The following is a 20,757-nucleotide window of genomic DNA, read 5'->3' on the forward strand; positions in this document are numbered from 1 at the left end:
AGCACGCAGTTCCACATCAAGAAGCAAAGGGAACTATTTGTCAGCGGCCCTGACAGCTAAATTCATTAAGGATTTAAATCTGAAGAAATAAAAGTCGCCAAAATATTTACCTGCCGGCTGCGCTCCCGCGCCCTCCACTGGGCCCGGGTGGAGGCCGGGGCGCCGCGCGGGGGGCCCCTGGGCGGGTGATATTCTTGGGATCCCTGCACTTTCCAAGTCGGAGAGAGCCCTTTGCGTGGCAGATTAATGACGACTCCGTGTTTCTTAAGGGACGCGCTGAATTAATTATTTCGCCAATCACGTGGTCGGGACTTGTAGAAATCTATTCTTATCATCTTCCTCGCACTTTGAAAATTCTCCGGGTTATGAAAGGCCCTCCCCCAGCTGCCAGCGAGCCGGGGCCGCCAGCCCGGCGTGGGGGGCAGGGAGGGCTCCCCAACATGGCGGGCGGCGGGAGGCGCCGGCTGCCTGCCGAGGGGCCGAGTGACTGTACTGTACTCCAGCGGGCTCGGCTGTGGACTCGCTTCCTCCTCGTCCCAGCCCGCGACTCAACACACAGCCCTATTGATGTATTGGTGGGCACAGGAGGAGCCATTAGCCAGAAGACAGGCAAAGGACAATCATAGAATGTGCCTGAATATTTAAACTTCTGTCTGCGCACTTATAAATACACATGTCCACGCGTCTGGGGCGAGCGCTTCCATATATTAAGGACACATGTCTGATTTTACGCATTCTGCTCATTTCCTGTCTCAAGCAAGTCCCCCCACCCCCATCTACTTTGCAACTGCTGTCTTCGCCCCTTTTCTAGGAGAGGCAAAAACGTAAAAAAGCCCTCCTGATAAAAATAGCGCAGACCACTTGGATAGTGGGGAGTGTTTATTGTCGTCTGGAAGGCGGAGGGGGGGCTGGGGGTAAGGAGGGGCAAGTGCTAGAGGCCCCACCAGGGTTGAGTCCCACCAGAAAAGTAGAAGGAGCCCAAGACTGGGGGCCCGAGGGGTCAGTCCCAGCTCGGCCCAGAACCCAACACCATACACCCTCTCTTAGAGTTGGGGGTGGAGTGGGGTGGGGGGATCTCTCACCCACCGTGTCACAAACAGAGGCTGAAGAGGTCTGGGGCTGATTGGGGCCACGAAGAAAGCCAATCTGGAGCATTCTTTTAGGCCAGTAACTTATTTTCCTTTCAAAAATGATGTCCACCACCCAGCAGCCTGAATTCAACCCCAGACTTCCCAATGTTCACAAAATATGGTGGCCAAATTGGCAGTATGTATGTATGGGGGAGGGTGTAATGATAGAATTGCTAAGTCTTACACAGTTTAACCTTCATATGCCAAGCACATTTCAGAAAATAAAAAAAAAAATAGTTATATTGAATGTTAGCTGTCAGAAGATTTAATGAAGAATGCTTCTGTGGAGGCACCAAACAGGAGGGAGATTTCGCTATACCTTTTATTTCAAATATAGATCAATGAATTACATCAAAACTACAGGCAACAATTAGTATAAATAATACTTTAATCAATGGCAGCAGAACATTGGTCAATTCTATTTAAAAAGCATCTTGTGTGAACAAACACCATGGGCTGACTGACAATGTCATCTCCCAACAAAAGGCTGCAATGGACAAAGTGAGATGGGAGTTCGAGGAGCAATGTCCTCAGCAAATACTTCATTCCCCCTAGTCACAACCCCAACACAGCTTTAAAAAACACCACCACCAACACAAACACTTCTGGCTCATATTTGGGGGAACAAAGTGGAAACAAATAAAAGCAAATGGGCACTGAGCCTTTCTACATCTAGCTTTCTCTAGAGCACGTTCCCAGATGGAAACTCATTTCCTTCCCTGCCCTAGGTGGTTGGGGGGGGGGGGGGTCCTGCTTCTTCCCTGCCCCACTCTTGTGGGCCCAAAAGGGTGCTGAGGTCCAGTTAGGACCTCAGGGTCGTGGGCTGCCCTCTGGGCCATCCAAGCTAAATTAACATTTCAAAAGGCAATTCCTGGAAGCTGAGAAGGAGAGCTGAGGACTTATAAACAAAGAAGTTGTTTCTCTGATTAAGTTACTTTCCTAAGTAACGGGGCTATGTTTGAGAATGAGCTTGGATTTTCTTCATCAAAACTTTCCTCTTGGCTTTATATTGGGACAGGGGTGAAGGTGTTTAAGTAGTTTTGGCATTTGGCCTAAAGCTGGGTTAAGTAACCTGAACTTTTGGGAAAGGGGGAATCTATAAATAATCTCTACAGTATATAGGGGTAGGCAAAAGTAGGTTTACAGGTGTAAGTGTGAGGAATAGAATTTATTCTTGTATTATTATTGATTAATTATTGTATCACTTATTTGTATTACACTGTAAACCTACTTTTGCCCACCCCTGTATAGTAGTTGGTTGTTGTGAAAACATACTTTTACCCCCTCCCAAGGAGACGTTAAATGTATTCACAGATCTGGGCTTTAAGAAAGAATCTTAGCAACTTTCCAACTTGTCCAAGGATAACTGCTCTTTTCAACTGTTACATCCAAAGACCACTCTCCATGTCAGAGGGGGGAAAAAAAAGAAGAGAAGGGTAGTTAGAGTCCAAAAGGTTAAGGGTTTAGAGGTCAGTCCTCCCGGCTGAAATACAGCTAATCGAACAGAAAATTTGTCCTCTGGATGAACCTGATTCTGTAATTTAGCCCCGAACTTCAGTAAAATACCTTTTCAGCTTCTCAACGTGAGGGTGTCAGAAAAAAGACATCTTGACTATGTATGAACTCTGTGCTTTTTGTCATAGAAACAATGATGTGAATAATGCAGGAATATCCATCTTTAATATCCCGACGTGCCGATATTCAAGTATTGCCATGTGCAAGTCTGAGAGCCAGGCTCACCCCAAAGAGGAACAAAGAGCTGTCCCCAGGGTCTAATACAAAAGACCAAGGCTTGGAAGATACTTTAGAGAAGTGGAATTTCAGCCTAGGGACTCCAGTGAATACCTGCCCTCAACTCTCAGGAGACACTGAACCAAAGAACATGGCTGCAGAGAAAATCTTTTCTTTCCCCTACACCTCAATGTATTTTTAATTACCACTGAAACCTACTAAAGTGTTCAGGAGCACTGAAAAAAAAAAATAACCCCAATTCTGAGTCTCTCTTTTAAGCTCACCCTTTATCCCTCCCTGCTTTTGTCACTTTTTGATAGCTACAACCTGGGGTTTCTTTTTGGAGCCCCAGGCTTTGGGGTTTAAACTTTCGAAGTCCCGTTTCCTTTGAGTATATAAACCCTGGTCATTACCTTTGACTCTTTCCCCTTAACCCTACAGGTCAGCATTTTAGAAAAATGAGCTTTGGAGCCTTCCCAGGCAAGGCATAAGAAAAATGATTAAAAAATATCTCTTCTGTTGTTTGAGAGCGATTGTTTTAAACCACTATTCTCAAGGCAAGAAAGAGGGCCTGAAAACTTTTGTACTTTTAAAATTTCTGCTTCTAACTAATGGATTGAGAAAAACTTCCTTAAGGTTTGTTTTAAAAAATAAAACCTTCAGGGAAAAACCCTAAGACCAACTTTCGTGGACTTCTAGATTCAATTAGGTTTTGTTTTTTTTCCTTTTTAAAGTAAGACTTCCTCTACTTCCCACTTTCTTCCCACTGCACACCCCCTTCTCCCAAATAGGCCATACACCAGTTCTTATAAAATATTGCTAGATGGGCTATTTGGGCATTTGGAATCCAGTTGGAACAGAAAATTTGGTCATTATCAAATGACCCAGAACAGAGGTTTTGTTTTCTTTCCCCAGAAGGAAAATGTTGGACCATTTGTTTCTTTCTTTTTTTCCTTTCCTTTAACAACCTTTAATACTGGTTGTAGCACAGTGCTGAAAAAAGCACATGTGGAAATACATTTTCAAGAATGCAACTCAGATTGGACTCTTTGCTTCCCTCTAGAAGGGTTAAGGGCCCTACACACATTTCCAGGGAATGGGGAGGGGGTGGGGTTCAAAATGCCAGTTACAGCCTGAATAAGTCCACACATCTCTGATTCTGTTTCCTGAAATTTGGACCCTTTCACCATCTTAAGGTTTTTGGCATTAAGATGTCAGTTATTTCTGTACCCCATTCCCCACCAAATAAATATTTAAGCAAATATAATCTAAACATAAAACGACCCGTTTCCACTTCCTTCTTAGACTCATTTCTTTGGGCATGGGCCAGTGGGAACAATATATATAATTTCACACTGGAAGTTATACAGACAACCCAGAAAGTTCAGAAATCCTGGCACAGCTCTCCTGCTTCCATTGAAAGCACCTAGCACAGGGGTGGCTAACCTGCTGCCTGACTCCCCCACATTATTAAACCACAGCATCCCTGGAGGCGTGGGGTGGGGAAGGATGTTCAAATTCACACTAGGGTAAAGCATTCAACCTTCACTTGTAAATTCAAAATCCAACAGCGGAGATTTTCATGAGTTTAATGACTCGCCAAGGTTTTATGTTCTCAGTAGCTCCTGCCATATGATCATATACTTAGAGAGAGAGTCCCATCCCCCTCCCACCCCCATACCCGCTCCAGGTAGGGGGCTGCCCTCAGGCAGGATGCTAACCTAGTCCAAGGACGGCCTGCACGTCCCAGGTCCACCCTACAGTACCTTAGAGCCCAGCGAGGTGACAGCAGGCCGGGCCTGCCCCTGCGGCTTCGGCTCAGCCGGGAGCGCAGGGAGGGATGGGCCCAGGGTCCCCACTTCTATAAGGTCGTCAGGTCCGTGTGGTGGTCCTTGGCCAACGGCTGCAAATGCTGGCCGGGGGCGGCCGAGGAGGAGCAGGAGGACGAGGAGGACGAGGACCTGCCTTTGGTGTTGGGCAGCTTGTGGTCTTTTTTCCACTTCATCCTCCGGTTCTGGAACCAGATCTTGATCTGGCGCTCAGACAGACACAAGGTGTGAGCAATTTCAATCCGACGGCGCCGCGTCAGATACCTGTTAAAATGAAATTCCTTTTCCAGTTCTAGGACTTGCTGCCGGGTGTAGGCTGTCCGGGACCGCTTGGGCTCCCCGCCGGTGTAGTTGGGGTTCACTGAGAGACAAAACAGACCGCACGGTCAGGTCAGCGCCTAGCCGGCCACTAGTTAGGCCCCTGGCCAACGCGCTCACTTCCTGGCGCGCCCCAGGCCCTCCCAGCGCTCCCAGCCGCTCTCCCTCCCTCCCGCCCTCTCCCCCAGCACACACGCTTGCTCCTACCACCTCATCACACCAACCCACTCCCCCACGCTGGCAGGCGGGGATCCCCAAGTGTGCTCCCATCTCCCTGGCCCACCGAAAGCTCCGGAATTTCCAAGCATTTTGGAAAGCCCCCATTTCTCTCCACCGTGGAGCCTCTGTTCGTTCTGAAAATGGAATCCTCCTCCCCCCTCCATGTCCACCCCCCTTTTTGCCCACAGACATGCAGCCAGCCACATGGTCCCGGCCTGCTCCCTCAGCTATAAAAATTTATGGAGAGAGTAACTGAGGTGCCCACTGAAGCCCCACGCGCCCACACCCATACGCACCCCCCCCCCCGCCCCGGGGCGCAGGCCGCTGGGCTGGGTGAGGGCTGAGAGGTCGCTGGGCCCGCGCCTTACCGGAGTTCACGTGCACCTTCTTCATCCAGGGGTAGACCACAGCCGGCTGCTTGAGTGCCGTCCCTGGGGGCGGCTGCTTGGGGCCGCCCGGCTGGCTGCAGGCCCGGGCGCCTGGCAGGGGCGCGGGCGGGGGCGCAGGGGGCGCCGGGCACGGCTCTCCGGGGGCGCCGTAGTGGCCTGCTGGGTCTTGCGCGTGACCCCTCGTGGGCAGCGCCGAGCCCGGGCCCGGGCCGCCGCCTCCGAAGGTCTGCTCACCGAAGTCGGGCCGCGGATAGAGCCCTGGGGGCTGGAAGTCAGCACCCTGTGCGCCGCCGCCGTAGTAGTCGGCTCCCTGCTCGCCTAGGTAGCCGCCCTGCAAATATTCCTCGCAGGGAGGGAACTTGGGGTCCACATACTTGGAGTTCACCATATACGAACTCATGGCCATTAATTTCAGAAGGTAGAAAATACTAATTTTTCTCGTGTTGTCTTTTTTTCTCCTTCCATAGGGCCCTCCTACTTGCTGTCAACTGAATAAAGTTGGCGGCCATGTGACCAGGCCAGCCAATAGCGAGGGAGCGAGTTTATCACCGGGTTGGTGAGCATCTCATAATTTTCACAAATTTAACTAAATAACATACGTGTAATCAAGTGACTCGCTGTGGCACATTCGAGGGCCCTCACGAGATGTTAATATACTTCTAACCCTCAGCACCCTCATCCCCCTGAAAGTAATTCCAGCTTTTGTCTGCCACTGACTTTGCTAATCTCCAGTGCCCTCTCCACTCACCAACCCGCCAGAAAACAGCCCCCCAAAGTGGGCACAGCTCAAAGTGGACTGAATCCGAATATCCGTTGGAGTGTAGGCACCAAAAGGCAGGTGGGTGAGGCAGCTCAGAGTTGGGCAGAATACCCCAGCAGGAAGAGCTCCCGCCAGCCCGGCCGCGGGAACGGGGACTGCCATACAAAGGCTCAGTCCCGGCTTTGTCTTCCTCAGGGTCACCCAAAAGTTACTACAATCTGGCTGGCCTGAATCCATTTAGGCAATGAGTAACCGCCCAGCTTTCTGTGAGTGCCCGAGCTGGGGTAATTCTAGCCAAAGCCAGGCCTTGCAGGTATGGCAAGAGGTTCCCCCTGCCTCAGCCCGGGAAGCTGAGAGGTGTGCCAGGAAGATGGCGAGGGTACCCCACCCCACCCAAATGGACCCCACAAGGACTCTGCACTCCTTCTTTCCAGCTCGCCTCCTTCTTACAGGGCACTCAAAGGCCAGTGAGCCGCTCATGAGGCACCCTCCAACCTCATGCTCCTTGAGGGCCGAGCTGGGGCTACCTGGCCTCCCACCGCACTCCCCAGTCCTCCAAAACCTAGCCCTTTGGCTCCACATTCCTGCAACCAATTAGGTGTTTACACAGGAGCCTCTGTATAAAGGTGAGGTGCTTCTTGAAGAAAAGGGTGCTTTGTGTCACCAGGCTCAGTCGATCCGCTGATCATCCTGGAGTCCAACGTAATAAAAGAGAAAGAGGTGGTTGACCCGCCCCGCTGTTTCTGGCCTCTCCTTCTGACTCAGGCTATTTTGAAGAAAAGTGAAGTTTTTGCATCGACCATATATTCCCCTAGAATCGAATCTGTGACTATGTGGATACCACACAAATTCGGTTCTACAGGGTATATATAGACAACGTTACTACGTTCAAGTTCCACCCAAATTGGGCACCCAGACCGCTGCTAGCCTTGGCCTCTTCCTCGGAGCCACCACCAGCCCGACACCGCCCCTGGCATTTCCAAAGATGGTTCAGGTAGCCTGAAGGGCTTGGTGGCAATTTGCAGCAATGAGCTAGTACCCCACCCTTTTACTAGGGTGGGGTTACCAAGCAGCCAGGGAGCCAGAACAGTCTTCTTAGGGAAGAAAAAATATTCATCCCAGAAATGGCGGTTTTATTATTCCTCTTTCTCCAAATCCAATATCCCTCCCCCCTTATCAAGTGGTATTTTCCAGAAAGGAGCAAATGCCCTCAGTGACAGAAGAAAGGCAAGAGGGGGATATTCTCCATCCACTATTTTTTTTCTACTGCCGGGGCGAGCCAGGTTGGCTGACAAAGCTAGTTCTTCAAGAAGTCGCGCATTTACCTTCCTGAGCCCTGAGCCCAGCTGGCCTCTCCGTCCTGCTGCTGCTGCTGCAGACCCCGAGGCAGGCGCTGTTTGCAGGCACCAAGCTGCCCTGGGCTGGGGCCAATGCACTAATGGTGAAGGGCAGGGTGAGGGGTCATTCAAAATCATTTACAAACATATCACAAAGTTTCATTATTTTTGCTTTGCGGACAGCAGCACACAAGAGTACAAAAGTTCACGAATTGCGTGCCTGCCCCAGCGCTTCAGCGCTGTCTGGGGCTCACCCCTCCATTCAGGGCACCAAGAGAACAGACGCGCCCAAGGCCCGGATGAATTTCAGGGGCAGAGAGATGCTCAGGATTGAGTGGGGCTTTGGGATCCCTGACTGTATGGCAGAGGCTTTAAAATGTTTTTTGATTGTTTTGTTTTTCCACTCATGTTTCAAAAATTTGTTTTGGCCTGGTGGGGCGGAGCAGGGAGACTCCCCTCTGCCCCCCAGCCTGGCAGAATTGGCTGCCTGCTTCCACAATGCACTTTGCACACTCCCCCCACCCCAATCCGTTGGTTCCAGTGCTTTAGCGATTTTGTAGGGATTTCCTGGTGCCAATTCTAACAAGAGCTCTGAGGCTGCCCCAAGCCTACGTCCCTTGTCCCAGGGAGATTCACCCCAACTATCCCTATTGCCAAATGCTCCCCCACACTCCCCATCTGGGGGACACTGGGTCTAGGCTTTATCCAGGCAAATTGGGGGAGCCTGCTGGGTCCGGTGGGGAAACAGTGAGGGTACACATTTTCATATTTGTTAGACGCTGTGACCTGCATTTCACCTTATTGCTCGACTTGTTCAGACAGGTCAAAGCCAATGAGTTATTGATGAACAAAAGCGTTAAATATTCACCCCCCCCCCCCCCCCGCACCACTGCTCATACAAATGCTTTGATCTCCGTTTTTTTGTGCTGTGTTTAGCTAGAGGGTGCCAAATGTGGGTTTTCAAGCGAGGAGCATCAGCAGAGATAAGCACCCCAAGAGCCAGGGCAACGGCAAGAAGGGGGCAAGACAAGAGGGTCCTGAGGATGCCAGACTTTCCAGCCTGGAGCCAGAGCCATTTCACTCGAGCCAGCGTGGTTGTACAGGGAAACTATGTACTGGGTGAAATCTCCACTTCTCCAGTTAGCGTAATCCCCAGGGAGGGAGCTGACTAGGCTCCCCAGCCTGTAGGGCAAAGAAACCTGGCCCAGAGTCAAGTCCCGGCTTCTCAGACCCTGGAGAGAGGGTGACTCACCAGAGAGGGAGGGTGCCTGGTTCCTACAGCCCTGGCACATTCCATCTCTCATTAAAATAAAACCATCTCCATTTTGCAGTGAGGGAGGGGACCACTTTTTTCCCCCTTGACTCTTGAACCACTACCTTGATCCTTGAACCACTACCTTGATCTTAATATGGCAGTCTTCCTGAAACTTCAGGGGCCTCCTCAGATATATACCTTTCTTCTGTGGCATATGCAACTCAGAAAGATCCAACTTCTGAGCCCAGGACCCCCAAAATCTATGCCCCCCACCTCACCTCTCCCAGCCACCCCCCCTCATTTTCCTGCAACACCAGCGGCTTTGGTGCAAAATTTTTCCAATTGCAGCTACAGAAAATCGGAGGTGGACCAGAAGGGCATATTCCTCCCTCCTTACTCAGCCCAGGTCCCCAAACCAGACCCCAAACTGCTGAGACTAGGGCCGAGGGAGGGCTGAGGAGGGACTTCCATCTAAAGCTCTGAATCCGCAGCCCTTCCCGGAAGCTTGCCCACTCAACACAGCCGAAGGGTGGGTTTTTGTTTGTTTCATCTCTTTTTCTTTCTTCTTTTTATAAAAAACGAGAGGAGGTTGGTCCCGGCGGGACCAGGTTAAGTTGGGCTGGGCTGCTGAGGCAGATCGCGTTGCCTGGGTATTTGGCAGGTTGGTTCTAGCAGAAGGCGATGCTAGCCGCAACTTAATAGGGCGGGCTGCTCATTAGCTGCCAGCTCTGAGCAGAAGCGTACTCCCGCCGGAGCTGCACCTGTGCGAGCCGGGAAGCCCCGGGAAGGCCGGGAGGTCCAGGGAGGCCCAAGAAGATGTGGGTGAAAGCCCGCGTGGCACGTTCCCTTAGTTAGGTAACTGTGAGCTAGGCCCCCCAAAAATCTTTCCAGGAGCTCAACTTAGGGCCTCCACCTCCAAAGCGAGCTCCCCTCCCCTCGGCAGGCCAGGGGCAGGGCCGTCCTTCCACCCGCCCACTCCCCGGGCGCGGCCCTGACCCGCCACCTCCCCAGCCAGCAACACCGCCACTGCGATTCGGAAAAAACGGGAAGGTACTCACAGCGGCGGTCTCTCCTGGTCCCGAACCTGTTGCAGTGAAAACGGGGGTCACTTAAATTCCACAGGACAATAAGGCAGACATCGATGACACACAGGAAAATGACAAGGCCCAGACACCCCACCAATACCCAGACCTCCCCGCTTCGGCTGCCCGCCCCCAGGAACTGCGCCAAGTTCTCCGCGGAGCGCAGACCGCAGTCCCCAAGGGCAGATCCACGGAGTAGGAGAGTATGGCCCACATCACCTCCCCCTTCCATGCACCCTTGGGCAAAACCTGACTGGTTGTTTGGCCTGACTCGGGCTGCTTGTAACAGGGTTTCCCCAGTGGGAACACGGGAAGCGAGGAGAAAATGGGCCTTTGTGTGTTTCCTTATGCAGAATAGGCTGGGTGGGCGCAGGTCCACTGGGGAGGGGGCAGTCGCTGCATCTGTCCCCCGCTTCCAGTCTGTCTGGTGCTGAGAGCAATTCAGCTCCCTTTTCCAGTTTCAGACTGGTTCTCAAACTCCCAAACTAGTACCCCCCCAAACTAGTATCCCCCAAACCTGTCTTCTCCTTCCCAAAGAAGGACCAGGCAATACTGGGACTTGCCTTCCCACTTATGCTCCAATTCAAAACAAAGAACAATTTCCAAGGGAGATGAAGACCCAAATGATAAGCCAGGAGGAGGAAAATCAATGGGTTTCAAAGTAAATGGCAATGTTTTAGATTGCTAGCCAGCTCTATGGATGTGGCATCATTTTGTCAGCATTGCTGCTGGAGAACCCACAAAGCAACCTTACAAAGCAGTGGTCCTCACAGAGCCTGGTGTCCAGCTTTTTAAGTTTTCAGTCTCCTCAAGTCCTATTCTAGGCTGGCAATCTCCTCTGAGAAACCTGAGCATCAAAGCCATCTCCATGCCCATCCTTTCCACCTACACTACCACTGTCTTATTCCACTTCTAAAACAGATGCTCTACATAGAGAAGAGAGAGACAGTGAGACCCTCTTGTGAAGTGGGAACTCTCAATTCCCAACTTTCTGTGTCCAGAGGGAGGGGAGAAAACAGGGATTACCCTTCTATTTGTTATTTTAGGTTTAGGCTAAAATCAGAAATTACTTTAATGGGACTTCTTCCCACCCCAGGTGGAAAAGAGAGGCAGAGAAATCCCCCACCCATGGAACTGTTCTGGAAAAAGTAGTAAATAACTTACTGGTTCTCTCTCCTAGTGGGCAGGGGAGCTGAGAGTAGAACGGCCTCCTTCTGAGCCCGGCGCTAGCTGGAGCCTCTCACTTTCCTATCGCTGCTCCAGGAACCAAGCATCTGCACTTGTATGCTCTTAACCTAATTTATGGTGGGAATTATATTTTGGCTTGTCAACTCTCAAGCCATAAAACAAAGTTTATTGGAATCACGTGCTCGTAAATAGCCATTCAGGTCCCATCTCTGCAGAACCATAAATAACCTTTGGCTTTAAACTTTTATTCACTAAATAAAGGTTCACTGCAACTGTTCCCTCACATTTAAATAGTTCCAAATATCCAGAATGCACAGGGGTCAGATTCATATCAATACCCCAGGCTTTTCAAATAGCATCTTTTCAGAGAAGTCCGTTTAAGTTGGGAGATAGTACTATTTGGAAAAGGCTGGTTGGTGGGCATGTCTTATGATTCTTTGGCTGCATTCGCTGTGAGTACCTTCAACTCCTTTATTTCAATCATTTTGTAGCTCTAGATGTGGTAAATAAATAAAGAGAAAAGTCAAAGGCCACTTTTTAACTTGCTTATACCAGAAATTATTTGAGACTTTGTTCAAGCTTCAATAGTAAAAAGGGTGTTTTGGAGAAGTTGGGTGGGCTTGGGGGTGGGTGGCAGCTGGAGTTAACACTTGGCTCTGTATTGTTGTGGATGGGCTCAGCAAAGTCTAAGGTAGTCACATGCCTAGAAGTTTCTATAATTTGCTTAGATCTGAAAGGAAAGCCTTTGCAAGTGACCAAACTGCTTAAAACAGCAAGACTTGGGGTTTGGTAAAGTGCGAAAGTAGAGAATAGCTCCATCGGAATCTTTGGCAACTAAAGCTCTAAAGAAGGTTATAAAACAATAAAACAGCCCTGGTGTGAAGGGGAGAGGGTGTGAGGAAGCAAATGAGGCTCTCAAGGAACTCAAGCCCAGGAAGTCAGATGTCCCCACTCCCCCAGTGCCCCAATCACAGGGCTCAGTCCGGGGCCCAAACCTGGATGGGTCATCTCCCCCCAACTCCTGAACTGCCACTCCCACCAGAGAGGGAGAGAGCCTAAGAGAGCTGGGGAGAGTATGCTCTCCTGCTGAGAAAGCCAAGAAAAGGAGTTGGGCCTGAGGGCTGCTCTACTGGAGAGTGTGACATTCTATGCTTGGGGGAGGTAGGGTGGGAAAGAGGCCCCCAGCTCCCAGCAACAGAAGTAAATACAAAGAACTGATCCCCAGCATCCTTCCATAGCCTTCCAGAGTGCCCCCAGTGTGGAAACATGTGTGATTTTTACAATTCTGATGAAAAGAATGGATGTTCTGTGTAGATTTGTAGAGCACATATACATATATAATTTCTAAGTCAAATTCAGTTGCAAAAGTTCTCATCAGCAAGTCCCATCAAGTGCATAAAAGAGATCCCTCTCTACAAAGATCACTTTGCATTCTAATTTCCACCCATTCTACATGCATTTCAAAACCCATTTCCTGATTTGACTTTCACTGGCTAGAAAGCAGGGGGTGGGGCTGTTAGCCTAGACTGTATAGCACCCACTTCTCCTCCCCCCACCATTAACTACTTAGGAGGATCTTTTCTTTTACAATTGGTAGTATCTGTTTTTAAAATGCGTAAAGATCAACCTCTTAAAAAATGGCTTCTGATTCTGTTAGTACTAAGTGACCAGCTTCAAATATAGTCCCTGTTAAACCACTCTATAAAAATAATCAAAGTTGGAAGCGTAGGAAAGCTTTTTTATTTTTCCTTAAGTTAATAAAACAGAATTAAACAAAGGATGTCTGACTTTCTAGGCAATTGTGATGAACTTTCTATAGGGGTGGGAGGTGGTGTTTGAAACAATGCCTGGCTAGTTGCAGTTTAGTAGATTTTTTTTTTTTTTAATGTATGATGATGAAAGATGGTAATTGGGACTTGCTTGTAATCTTCACTGTGGCATACAGAAGATGAATAAAATTAAACAGCCTGCTCTGTATATTCAGATAACAGTAACTAGCTATGCATAGAGGAAGGGAAGAGAGGAAGACAGTGAAGCCGACACCTTCGATTACTTTTCTAATCTTAGAAGAGCCAGAAAACATGATTAAAGAGAAAGTGTCCACCTTCCTACAATATTCCTTTGCCCTCCCCTCCCACGACCCCCAATGTCCTGGGCTTCTCTAGATGAATGAGAGAGTGGGGAGGAGGAAGAGCAAACTCTGTCTAGTAAGAACTTTGAGCACCAGGAGGGGACAGCAGACTATCTTGGGCTAATTTGTTGAGGTTTGCCCAAGGACTTTCAATGGTGGTGATAGTGATAATGAAAGAGAAGGTAGGGGAGGAAAAGTTGAAGTTTTTGTAAAGACCTGTAAGGAATTTGTTTCTGGGTAAAGTGAGGCTGTAGACACTGTCCTTCCCCATTTGGCTAGAAAGATCCAGTTCTGAATTCCTCCCAGAGAACTCCCATAAGGTAGAGTCCCTGTAGGGCTCTTCCCAACCTAGAAGCCAGAACAGCTCCCAGGAAGGAGGATGCACCAGCTATACTCCAAATGTAATGAGGTCTGTCTTCTGCCCACCCTAAGAGCCCCTCCTATGTGGCCCCAGGAAAGAGTATTCTGATCTTGACTTTTAAGAGGTTTCTTGCCCAGAGGTCATATTAAGCTCTCCCCTTAAACGAAGCATCTGCACAAGCAGAATAGGTATGGTTGAGACTTTGGATGAACTCTCTGGGCCAGGGACAGAAGGAGAAAGGCCTGGCCCTTAAGGGGTGGAGCCAAAGAAGGGCTGGGGGTGGAGCCAAAGAAGGGCTGATCAGGGAATCCCACGCAGGAGGGAAACATGATCCCATATTCTTGGCACTGAGCTGTACCACTGAAAGAGGAACATACTCTTGCCACACTACTCTTACCCCCTACAATGGAATTCATGCATTGGAGCTTTGCCTTGGTGTTCTCTGGGAAGAAAGGTAACTGCAGAAGAAAACTTCAATAGTGAGAGATGAAAGCCAAAAGAATGGGCCCTGGGGCAGGATATCTGACAGTGGGGTCAGAGGCTGAAAAAGGGACCAAGAAGGGCAGGGCCTGGGTTGGCCATCTAAGTCCTTTGAGAACCAAAAATGGAGGTTATATGGCACAGAAGTTGGGATGGCTGGAGGGCTAAAGTGCTGCCCTATGCCATGGACGAAACTCCACCTGACACGGTTGATAGCAGAAGAGATTATGTGTGTTTTGGGAAAAAATATGACGCAGGTGGACTCCTGGTTAAACCAAGAGAAGCATCGTAGCCAACGGTTGGGGAGGCCCTCACAGGAAAAGTCTATAGGCAGAAGTCATGGAAGCCAGGGCTAGGAACCTGAATGCCGTGTGTGTGTGTGTGTGTGTGTGTGTGTGTGTGTGTGTGTGTGTGTGTGTGTGTTGTCACCCGAGGAAGTATTTATATAACTGTTTTTAAAAGATAGAAGGAATCTCAAAAATTTGGAAGAGCTGGAGGAGATTTTTGAGGATAAGGCCTCTCAAAGACTTACCTTGATACCACTATGGCCCAAGTTGGGAGCTATGGCTCAGCTATAGTCCTGGAGCCCAGATCTTGGAACACAAGCAGATTAAGGAGGAGTGGGACACTCCAGCCTCCCCTGCTGTTGCCCACTGGCCTTTTGCTTTTCCACCCTACCCAAGATTTCAAGAGACTGAAAAGAGAGTATTTTCCTGAGGCTGTAAAAGAGGGTTCTTGCCCTGAAAGGTGTGACTGATAGGTGGTGGTAGAAAAGGGCGCCTTCAGGAGCTGGAGAGTGGGACCTGCTCTCTGGAAAGGCCTGAAGCCCTTTGTCTGAGTCGAAGATGTGTCTATGTGGTTTTGAGGCTTCCCCTACCTGCCATCTGCCCACCGAGGAACTAGGGGTACTTTCTTCCTGGGTGTGGCCCTGAAGTAAACCTGTAGACACACGGAGGCCCAAGAGAGCAGGGCCTGTGAGGCCGACTGCAACACTAGTAAGAGTCCCAGAACTATGTGTTCCTGGGTCTACCACTTCCTGTGACCAAGCCTAGGCCTGTCTTCTCCTCTGTAGAATTCAAGGATTGGTGAGTGAATCAAGTCTCTTTCAGCTCTAAAAGTCTCGGCCTGGATTGCTTAGCAGAAAAGAGAAAGCGATGATAAGGAACACATAGTGAATGCTTGTTATGTGCTAAAACACTGTTTTAAGTATTTAACCAGTGAGTTAATGTATATAAAGTAGTTGGAATAGTCTTTAACACATAGTAGTGACATGTAAGTAAAAGTCCTTGTAACACTTGAAGGTTCTGTCATTATCCCTACTTTTCAAATGAGGAAATACGTCCCACTTTCCTAAGGCCACAACAGCAGGTAAGCGGTAAAGATTTGAACCATGGCAGTCTGAACCAACTCACTTCTTTGAAATCTCCAAGTTAGCAAAGGGTCAATGTCCCTTTCACTAATGTGAGCAATTATTCAACTTATGGGATAGTGACATTAGAAAACCCAATTAGGGAGTGAGCACCAAGAACTATGGGGATACCTGAGTGGTAGAGGGAATTTGACCCCTGGAGACATAATAACCATAAAAGAAGCAGGAGAGCCCTTGATCAAGTGGCTCTCAGACATAAGTGCATCTTAATTGCCCTGGGGAAAGAGTGTTTACAAAATGCAGGCCCCAGATAATATGATTTAATAAGAAATCTGGTGTGAGACCCAGGGACTTGTATTATAAACAAGATTTGAATGCAGGCCTTCATGAACAACACTGCCCTAAAATGGGAAAAAGAGGGTGAAACTGCATCGCCAGGAGACAATGAAGTTGGATTAGAGCCCATTTTTAAAGTTGGGAGCCACCCCTCGTGCAAGAAATACCTTGTGGAGCCCACCAAAGGCCTGAGATGGGAGCAATGGTGAGAGAAGGGCCTGTGGGTGGTGTAGAAAAGGGTAGAGATAGGCATCTGCATAATTCTTAAGCCAAGAAGTCAGTAAATTTTGCCCTGGCTCTCAAAGGGAGACCCGGGGAACCCCAGGACACAGGCCTTGCTCTAGGTAGGACTAGGTGAACCAGGGCAAAGCTCCTCAGCCTGCAGGAGGCGGCACCGCGCTGTGCTTTTCAAGGCTGCCCATTCTGGGTACCTGGGGTCGTGGAAGGGTGAAGTGTAAAGCACAGGAGCCCAGCCAGCAAGAGGGAGCTCCTTGGGACCCCATGGATTGGGCGCAGCTTGCCCTGCCACAGGACCCAAATTTCTTTCCTGCTCTCAAGAGCCAAGCGCGTGAAAATCACGCCCCCTCCAGGAAGGCCAAGAAAGTGAGGTAACCTGCCTGCCACCCCGGAACCGGCCTTCAGGCTCCAGAGCCTAGAGGCAATCTCAGCTTGCCGGTTCCGAGGAGCCTCTCCCTGGGAGTGGGTGCAGCGTCCCCGACCCGCCTCGGAGGTAGAACGCACTTGGAGAGCCGAGGTGGACAGCCGGTACCGGGAGGCGCGGGATCACGTGTCTCCCCCTCCCCCACCTTCCCCGGCCCGCTCCCGCCCGGGCCACTCCGGCGCGGCTGCAGCCGCGAGACGCTTGTCCTACAGCGCCTCCTCCTGGACAAGGCGCCAGACGACTGAGCAGGGCCGCTGCACGGCCCGGAGACTCCAGCCGCGGCTTCTTCGCGTGCGCGGAGGTCTCCCCGCGCTGTGAGCTTGTTCCGCGGCATCTCCCGCGGCAGCCAAAGGAGTTCCAGTCTTTGAGACTGCCTCCTACCGCACCCTCTCCAGCACTGACAACACACTCGTGGCCCAGGAGCGTGCATCCCCATTAATTAGGCAAGCCCAGGCCGAACATCCTCCAGTTTTTCAGTTTATTTACTTATTGGACCGCTTTCTGCTGAGCCGCTGGCCTCCGCAGAGCCCTCGAATGTGTTGCGCTGGCGTAACAAGATCCGGGGAACGGTCTGGCTGAGGGATTGGCCTGAAGTTTGGTGGTTTGAACAGGCGCCAAAAGGAAGGGCTTTTTCCCAAAGCAGAAGCATCAGGTTGAAAAAAATCTGTACACGTCTCTGAGGATCATATACATAAAATCCTCTTTTAAGGGGTGTGTGTGTGTGTGTGTGTGTGTGTGTGTGTGTGTTAACACCTTGAAAGATTTGGTTTCCGTTTGGCCACTAGCTCTTATTTGCAGACTGTTCCTAAGTACAGGTTTAAATTGGGGTGGGTGGTGAGTTGAGATGTTTGAAAATAACGTAGTCAAGGGCAAGATGTTCAGCTATATTTAGATTGAAGGCTGGAATAAAGCTAAGACGAGTAGCGAATCCTGAGGGAGGGAGGAGTGGAGAGATCCGGTTATATTTTCCTGTTCTGAGTCCACTCCCCCCTCCCCCCATCTGTGCTTTGCTGGTTGGATTCCCGGGCTGGGCTATTTCAGTGCACATGCGCCAGGCGCTGGTCGAGCGTGCGTGGCAGGCTCCTCGGGGCTGTGCGGGCGCTGTGCGGGGGTGTGCGGCACCGCGCACTGCTTCAGCGCCTGACTGCTGGGGCGCTTAGACTCCCTACATCAGGCAGCAAACATACGTTTCTTTTTCAGGAAAACCTGTATTAAAAGTGCCAGCCGTCCTTCCTGATTTGCAAGTCCTGTTCTGCCCACCCAGCACAATCGCCATGTTGCCAATGAACACTCTCAAGGTTGTGTCATTAGGATCAGCAATTTCACATCTAGTGCAGGGGTATCTCCTGAGTGTTCACCAAGGCGGGGGGGGGGGGGGGCACCCTCCGTTCAGAGAGCACAACTTCTCCTTCCTTGTGCACAACGATCAAGTCTAAGGGGCCAGAAAGTTCCTAGAAAGAGGGTATCTATTCACACCAATTCCGGAAAAGTGGCCCTAAATTGGACTTAAATCGGAATTCCGAGTTCTTGGTGGCTTCTCCCCAGCTTCCGGTGCCCCAGTGCCCTGCCCCGCGGCCGGCCGCACTGCGGCAAGGCCGTAAATACCTCTAACAGCTGCCTGCCAGCCCAGAGTGAAATACTGTCTTTGTTCCGATTTCCCCTGCTTCTCGAGCTCAGAAAACAAAATTCTGGCGAAATATATTTATTTGGAAGAGAGTCTGACAGGAAAACACGGTTGGTTTTCAGCCCTGGTGCCTGGCCGCATTTATAATAGCCTAACAGCGAGCTTTGCTGTTTTTCCTGGGCCTCCAGGAGAGCGCAAGCCCAGCTCGCAGCCTGGCCAAGGCCCAGACGTGCCATGGGCTCCATCATGTGTAAAGGGATAGAGGTAGAGGTTCGGGCCAAGGACCCTGGGAGTTACACTCCCCCAGCTTGTGAGCTCTGAGAGTCCAAGTGCTTTTTCTTTCCTTTAATTTTTTTTATTTTATTGGGTTAACAGGGACAATGGAGGGATTTCCGGCACTGGCCAAAGCGTTAACTAGTCTCCTCTTGGACTAAGTGGCCTGAGTTTAAATGTGATTTGTGATTATTTATTCCCTTAGATGCAATCAGCCATGTAGTTCCAATAAGTTCTTAATGCTGCCACCTGGGCTTACAAAGAGCCCTTCAGTCCTCCATATCTAACTGCCCATGACATCACCCTCTGCCGCATGATTGGACCTGCAGCCCGCCCAGGTTCCTAGTCACTTGGGCTCGCTCAGCCACCGAACCCAAAGAAAAGCGACTGCAGCTCTGAACACCAGGACTTGGTCATCAGGGACTCAGCTCCTCCCCACCCCACCGCTGTCGCCGCCGATGCCTTTGCAAAGCCAACGTAGGGGCTCCTTAGGCTCCGGAGCTGCCAGGGGAGGGCCTACGAGTCCCCCAGCAGGGCCCTGATTTTCAATATGTAATGTGTTTTACCAATATGAAAGGTTACTCTCAACAGCCATTGTACCATAGTAGAGAAATACAGTAGTTACAAAATACGGATATTCCACATTTTAAAATCACTCGGAGTTTCTTATTTGTGAGTGTTCATCGTTATTGATCCGTGACAATTCCGCAGACGTCAACTGGCCACAAACCGTGGCCCTCCATTTTGAAACTAGTGTGATTCCATTGTTAATTACTAAAAATACCTTTCTACAAAGATGGCATTTATTTTTAGAAATGCTTGTAGGGCCAACGCGGTTACACTGGAATATTTGGGGAAACATTAAGTCAGATTTTGCCTCTGAGTGCTTTGAAGATCGCACTCCGCCATGCGCAGGTCCACGCCATGCGCAATGCGGCAGATTGTCCAAAGGTTTTAGTATTTCACAAGGTGGCCGTGGGTAAACAGGCAATAGGATTTGAGAACTACATTCGCAAGTATGTACCATTCAAAATTGGTGGGAGAAAATAACGTTCTTTTTTTTCTGCAAAGATTTTTCTTTTGACTCATAATGTTTCAGTTCAATAATTTTGAAGAGGGGAAATGTTGCTATAGAATATTGATTTGTAGAAACCCCCACCCCCACCCCAAAACATCACAACACGACAGTACATCTAGAGAGTAAAATATGTACCCTTTTCTACCCTGGCAAATAAGAAACACACGCGATGTTTGAACATACACATGCTTCGCATTTCTGAAATGTCTGATTGGTTTTCTACCCAAGCCCTGCACCAGATTTCCTGATACTACAACCTCCCCCCAGATGCATCCATTTTGTGACATAAAATAATCCAAATTCACCTTTCAAAGCATTAGCTGTGGGAAGAACCTTTCTTCAGTTGTTACAAGCGTTCACTAAGAACTACAAACGGTTTAAAATATTTAAAATTCCATCTCATACACAAGGCCCAATAAACCATAAACCCCAGAAATTCGTCAGCATCACCTACCAAAAACCTAGATGAACAGCAAACCAAGCACATCTTAGATACACAGAATGCAACCCGCGCCCCACCCCAAGCCCCAAACCTCAAAAAACACCTGTTTGCCTCCCAGGTACCTCTGACCCCAGACAAACCGCAGAACACTCTCCTGCAGCGTGTGCTCCAGGGCCCCGCAGCGCTGAGACCTCGGGGAACCGGCTGCACACCCTCCCCAGGGTGGGGGTGGGGGAGCTCTGGATCCAGGCGGTGGGACCCGCTCTGCCACTCTCCACCCCTGCAGAGGAAATGGGGCTTCCCCTCCACTTCTGAGCTCAGCAGGACCCCACCGGCCGGCTCAGAGACCAGTGACTGGGGAGCAGGGGGCGCAGACCGCCATCCCCAGGTCCTGGGCCGGTGTAGGGGGTCGGACCCGGCTCACCAAGCTGCCCCCCCAGGCGACGGGCGCCTCAAACTTCCCTCTCGGGGCTGTGCTCGGGCGCGGGGAGCGGTGGCTCTTACCCGGAGGCTGCGAGCTGGAGGCGGGGGTCGGCCGGGGAGGCTGCTGTAATCCATGAGGCGCGGCCGGGCTCCGCGCGCTCCGGGCGTCATGGACCTGCCGGCCTGCGAAGGAGCCCGGGCGGCGCGGCGGCCCCCGGGAGCCGGCCGGGGGCTCCAGGCGGGCGCTGTCGGCGCCGGCGGCGGGCGTTCCGGCGCCTGGGGCTCCTTCCGGGCTCTTCCTCCCGCCGGGCTCCCCGCGAGCACGCCGGCTCCCCGCCGGC

General features: G+C 50.5%; 1 protein-coding gene across 2 annotated transcripts; it reads right to left on the minus strand.

Annotated features, from left to right (window-relative positions):
• Positions 1-1,415: 1,415 nt before the first annotated feature.
• HOXD4 (homeobox D4) lies at positions 1,416-20,607 on the minus strand. 2 transcript variants are annotated; one of them, XM_036319055.1, is made up of 5 exons: positions 20,498-20,607; positions 10,027-10,052; positions 7,702-7,811; positions 5,596-7,066; positions 1,416-5,051 (listed from the first exon to the last, which is right to left on the minus strand). In XM_036319055.1, the coding sequence occupies exons 4-5, from the start codon at positions 6,020-6,022 to the stop codon at positions 4,723-4,725; spliced, it is 756 nt and encodes a 251-aa protein (XP_036174948.1). In that variant the 5' UTR covers positions 6,023-7,066; positions 7,702-7,811; positions 10,027-10,052; positions 20,498-20,607; the 3' UTR covers positions 1,416-4,722. The 2 variants fall into 2 exon arrangements, with proteins under 2 accessions (XP_036174948.1, XP_036174949.1); XM_036319056.1 differs by lacking the exon at positions 20,498-20,607 and adding an exon at positions 11,215-16,607.
• Between the last annotated feature and the right edge of the window lie 150 nt (positions 20,608-20,757).

Source organism: Myotis myotis, unplaced genomic scaffold (genome assembly GCF_014108235.1).
Source record: "Myotis myotis isolate mMyoMyo1 unplaced genomic scaffold, mMyoMyo1.p scaffold_m19_p_8, whole genome shotgun sequence".
In the NCBI taxonomy this organism is placed as follows: Eukaryota; Metazoa; Chordata; class Mammalia; order Chiroptera; family Vespertilionidae; genus Myotis; species Myotis myotis.

What these genes read in the sequence shown, in the direction of transcription:
- HOXD4 (XM_036319055.1), bottom strand. Translation starts at nt 6,022, where the DNA reads ATGGCCATGAGTTCGTATATGGTGAACTCCAAGTATGTGGACCCCAAG. An exon ending in GAAGGTGCACGTGAACTCCG is followed by an intron (nt 5,052 to 5,595) that starts GTAAGGCGCGGG and finishes TTTGTCTCTCAG; the next exon opens with TGAACCCCAACTACACCGGC.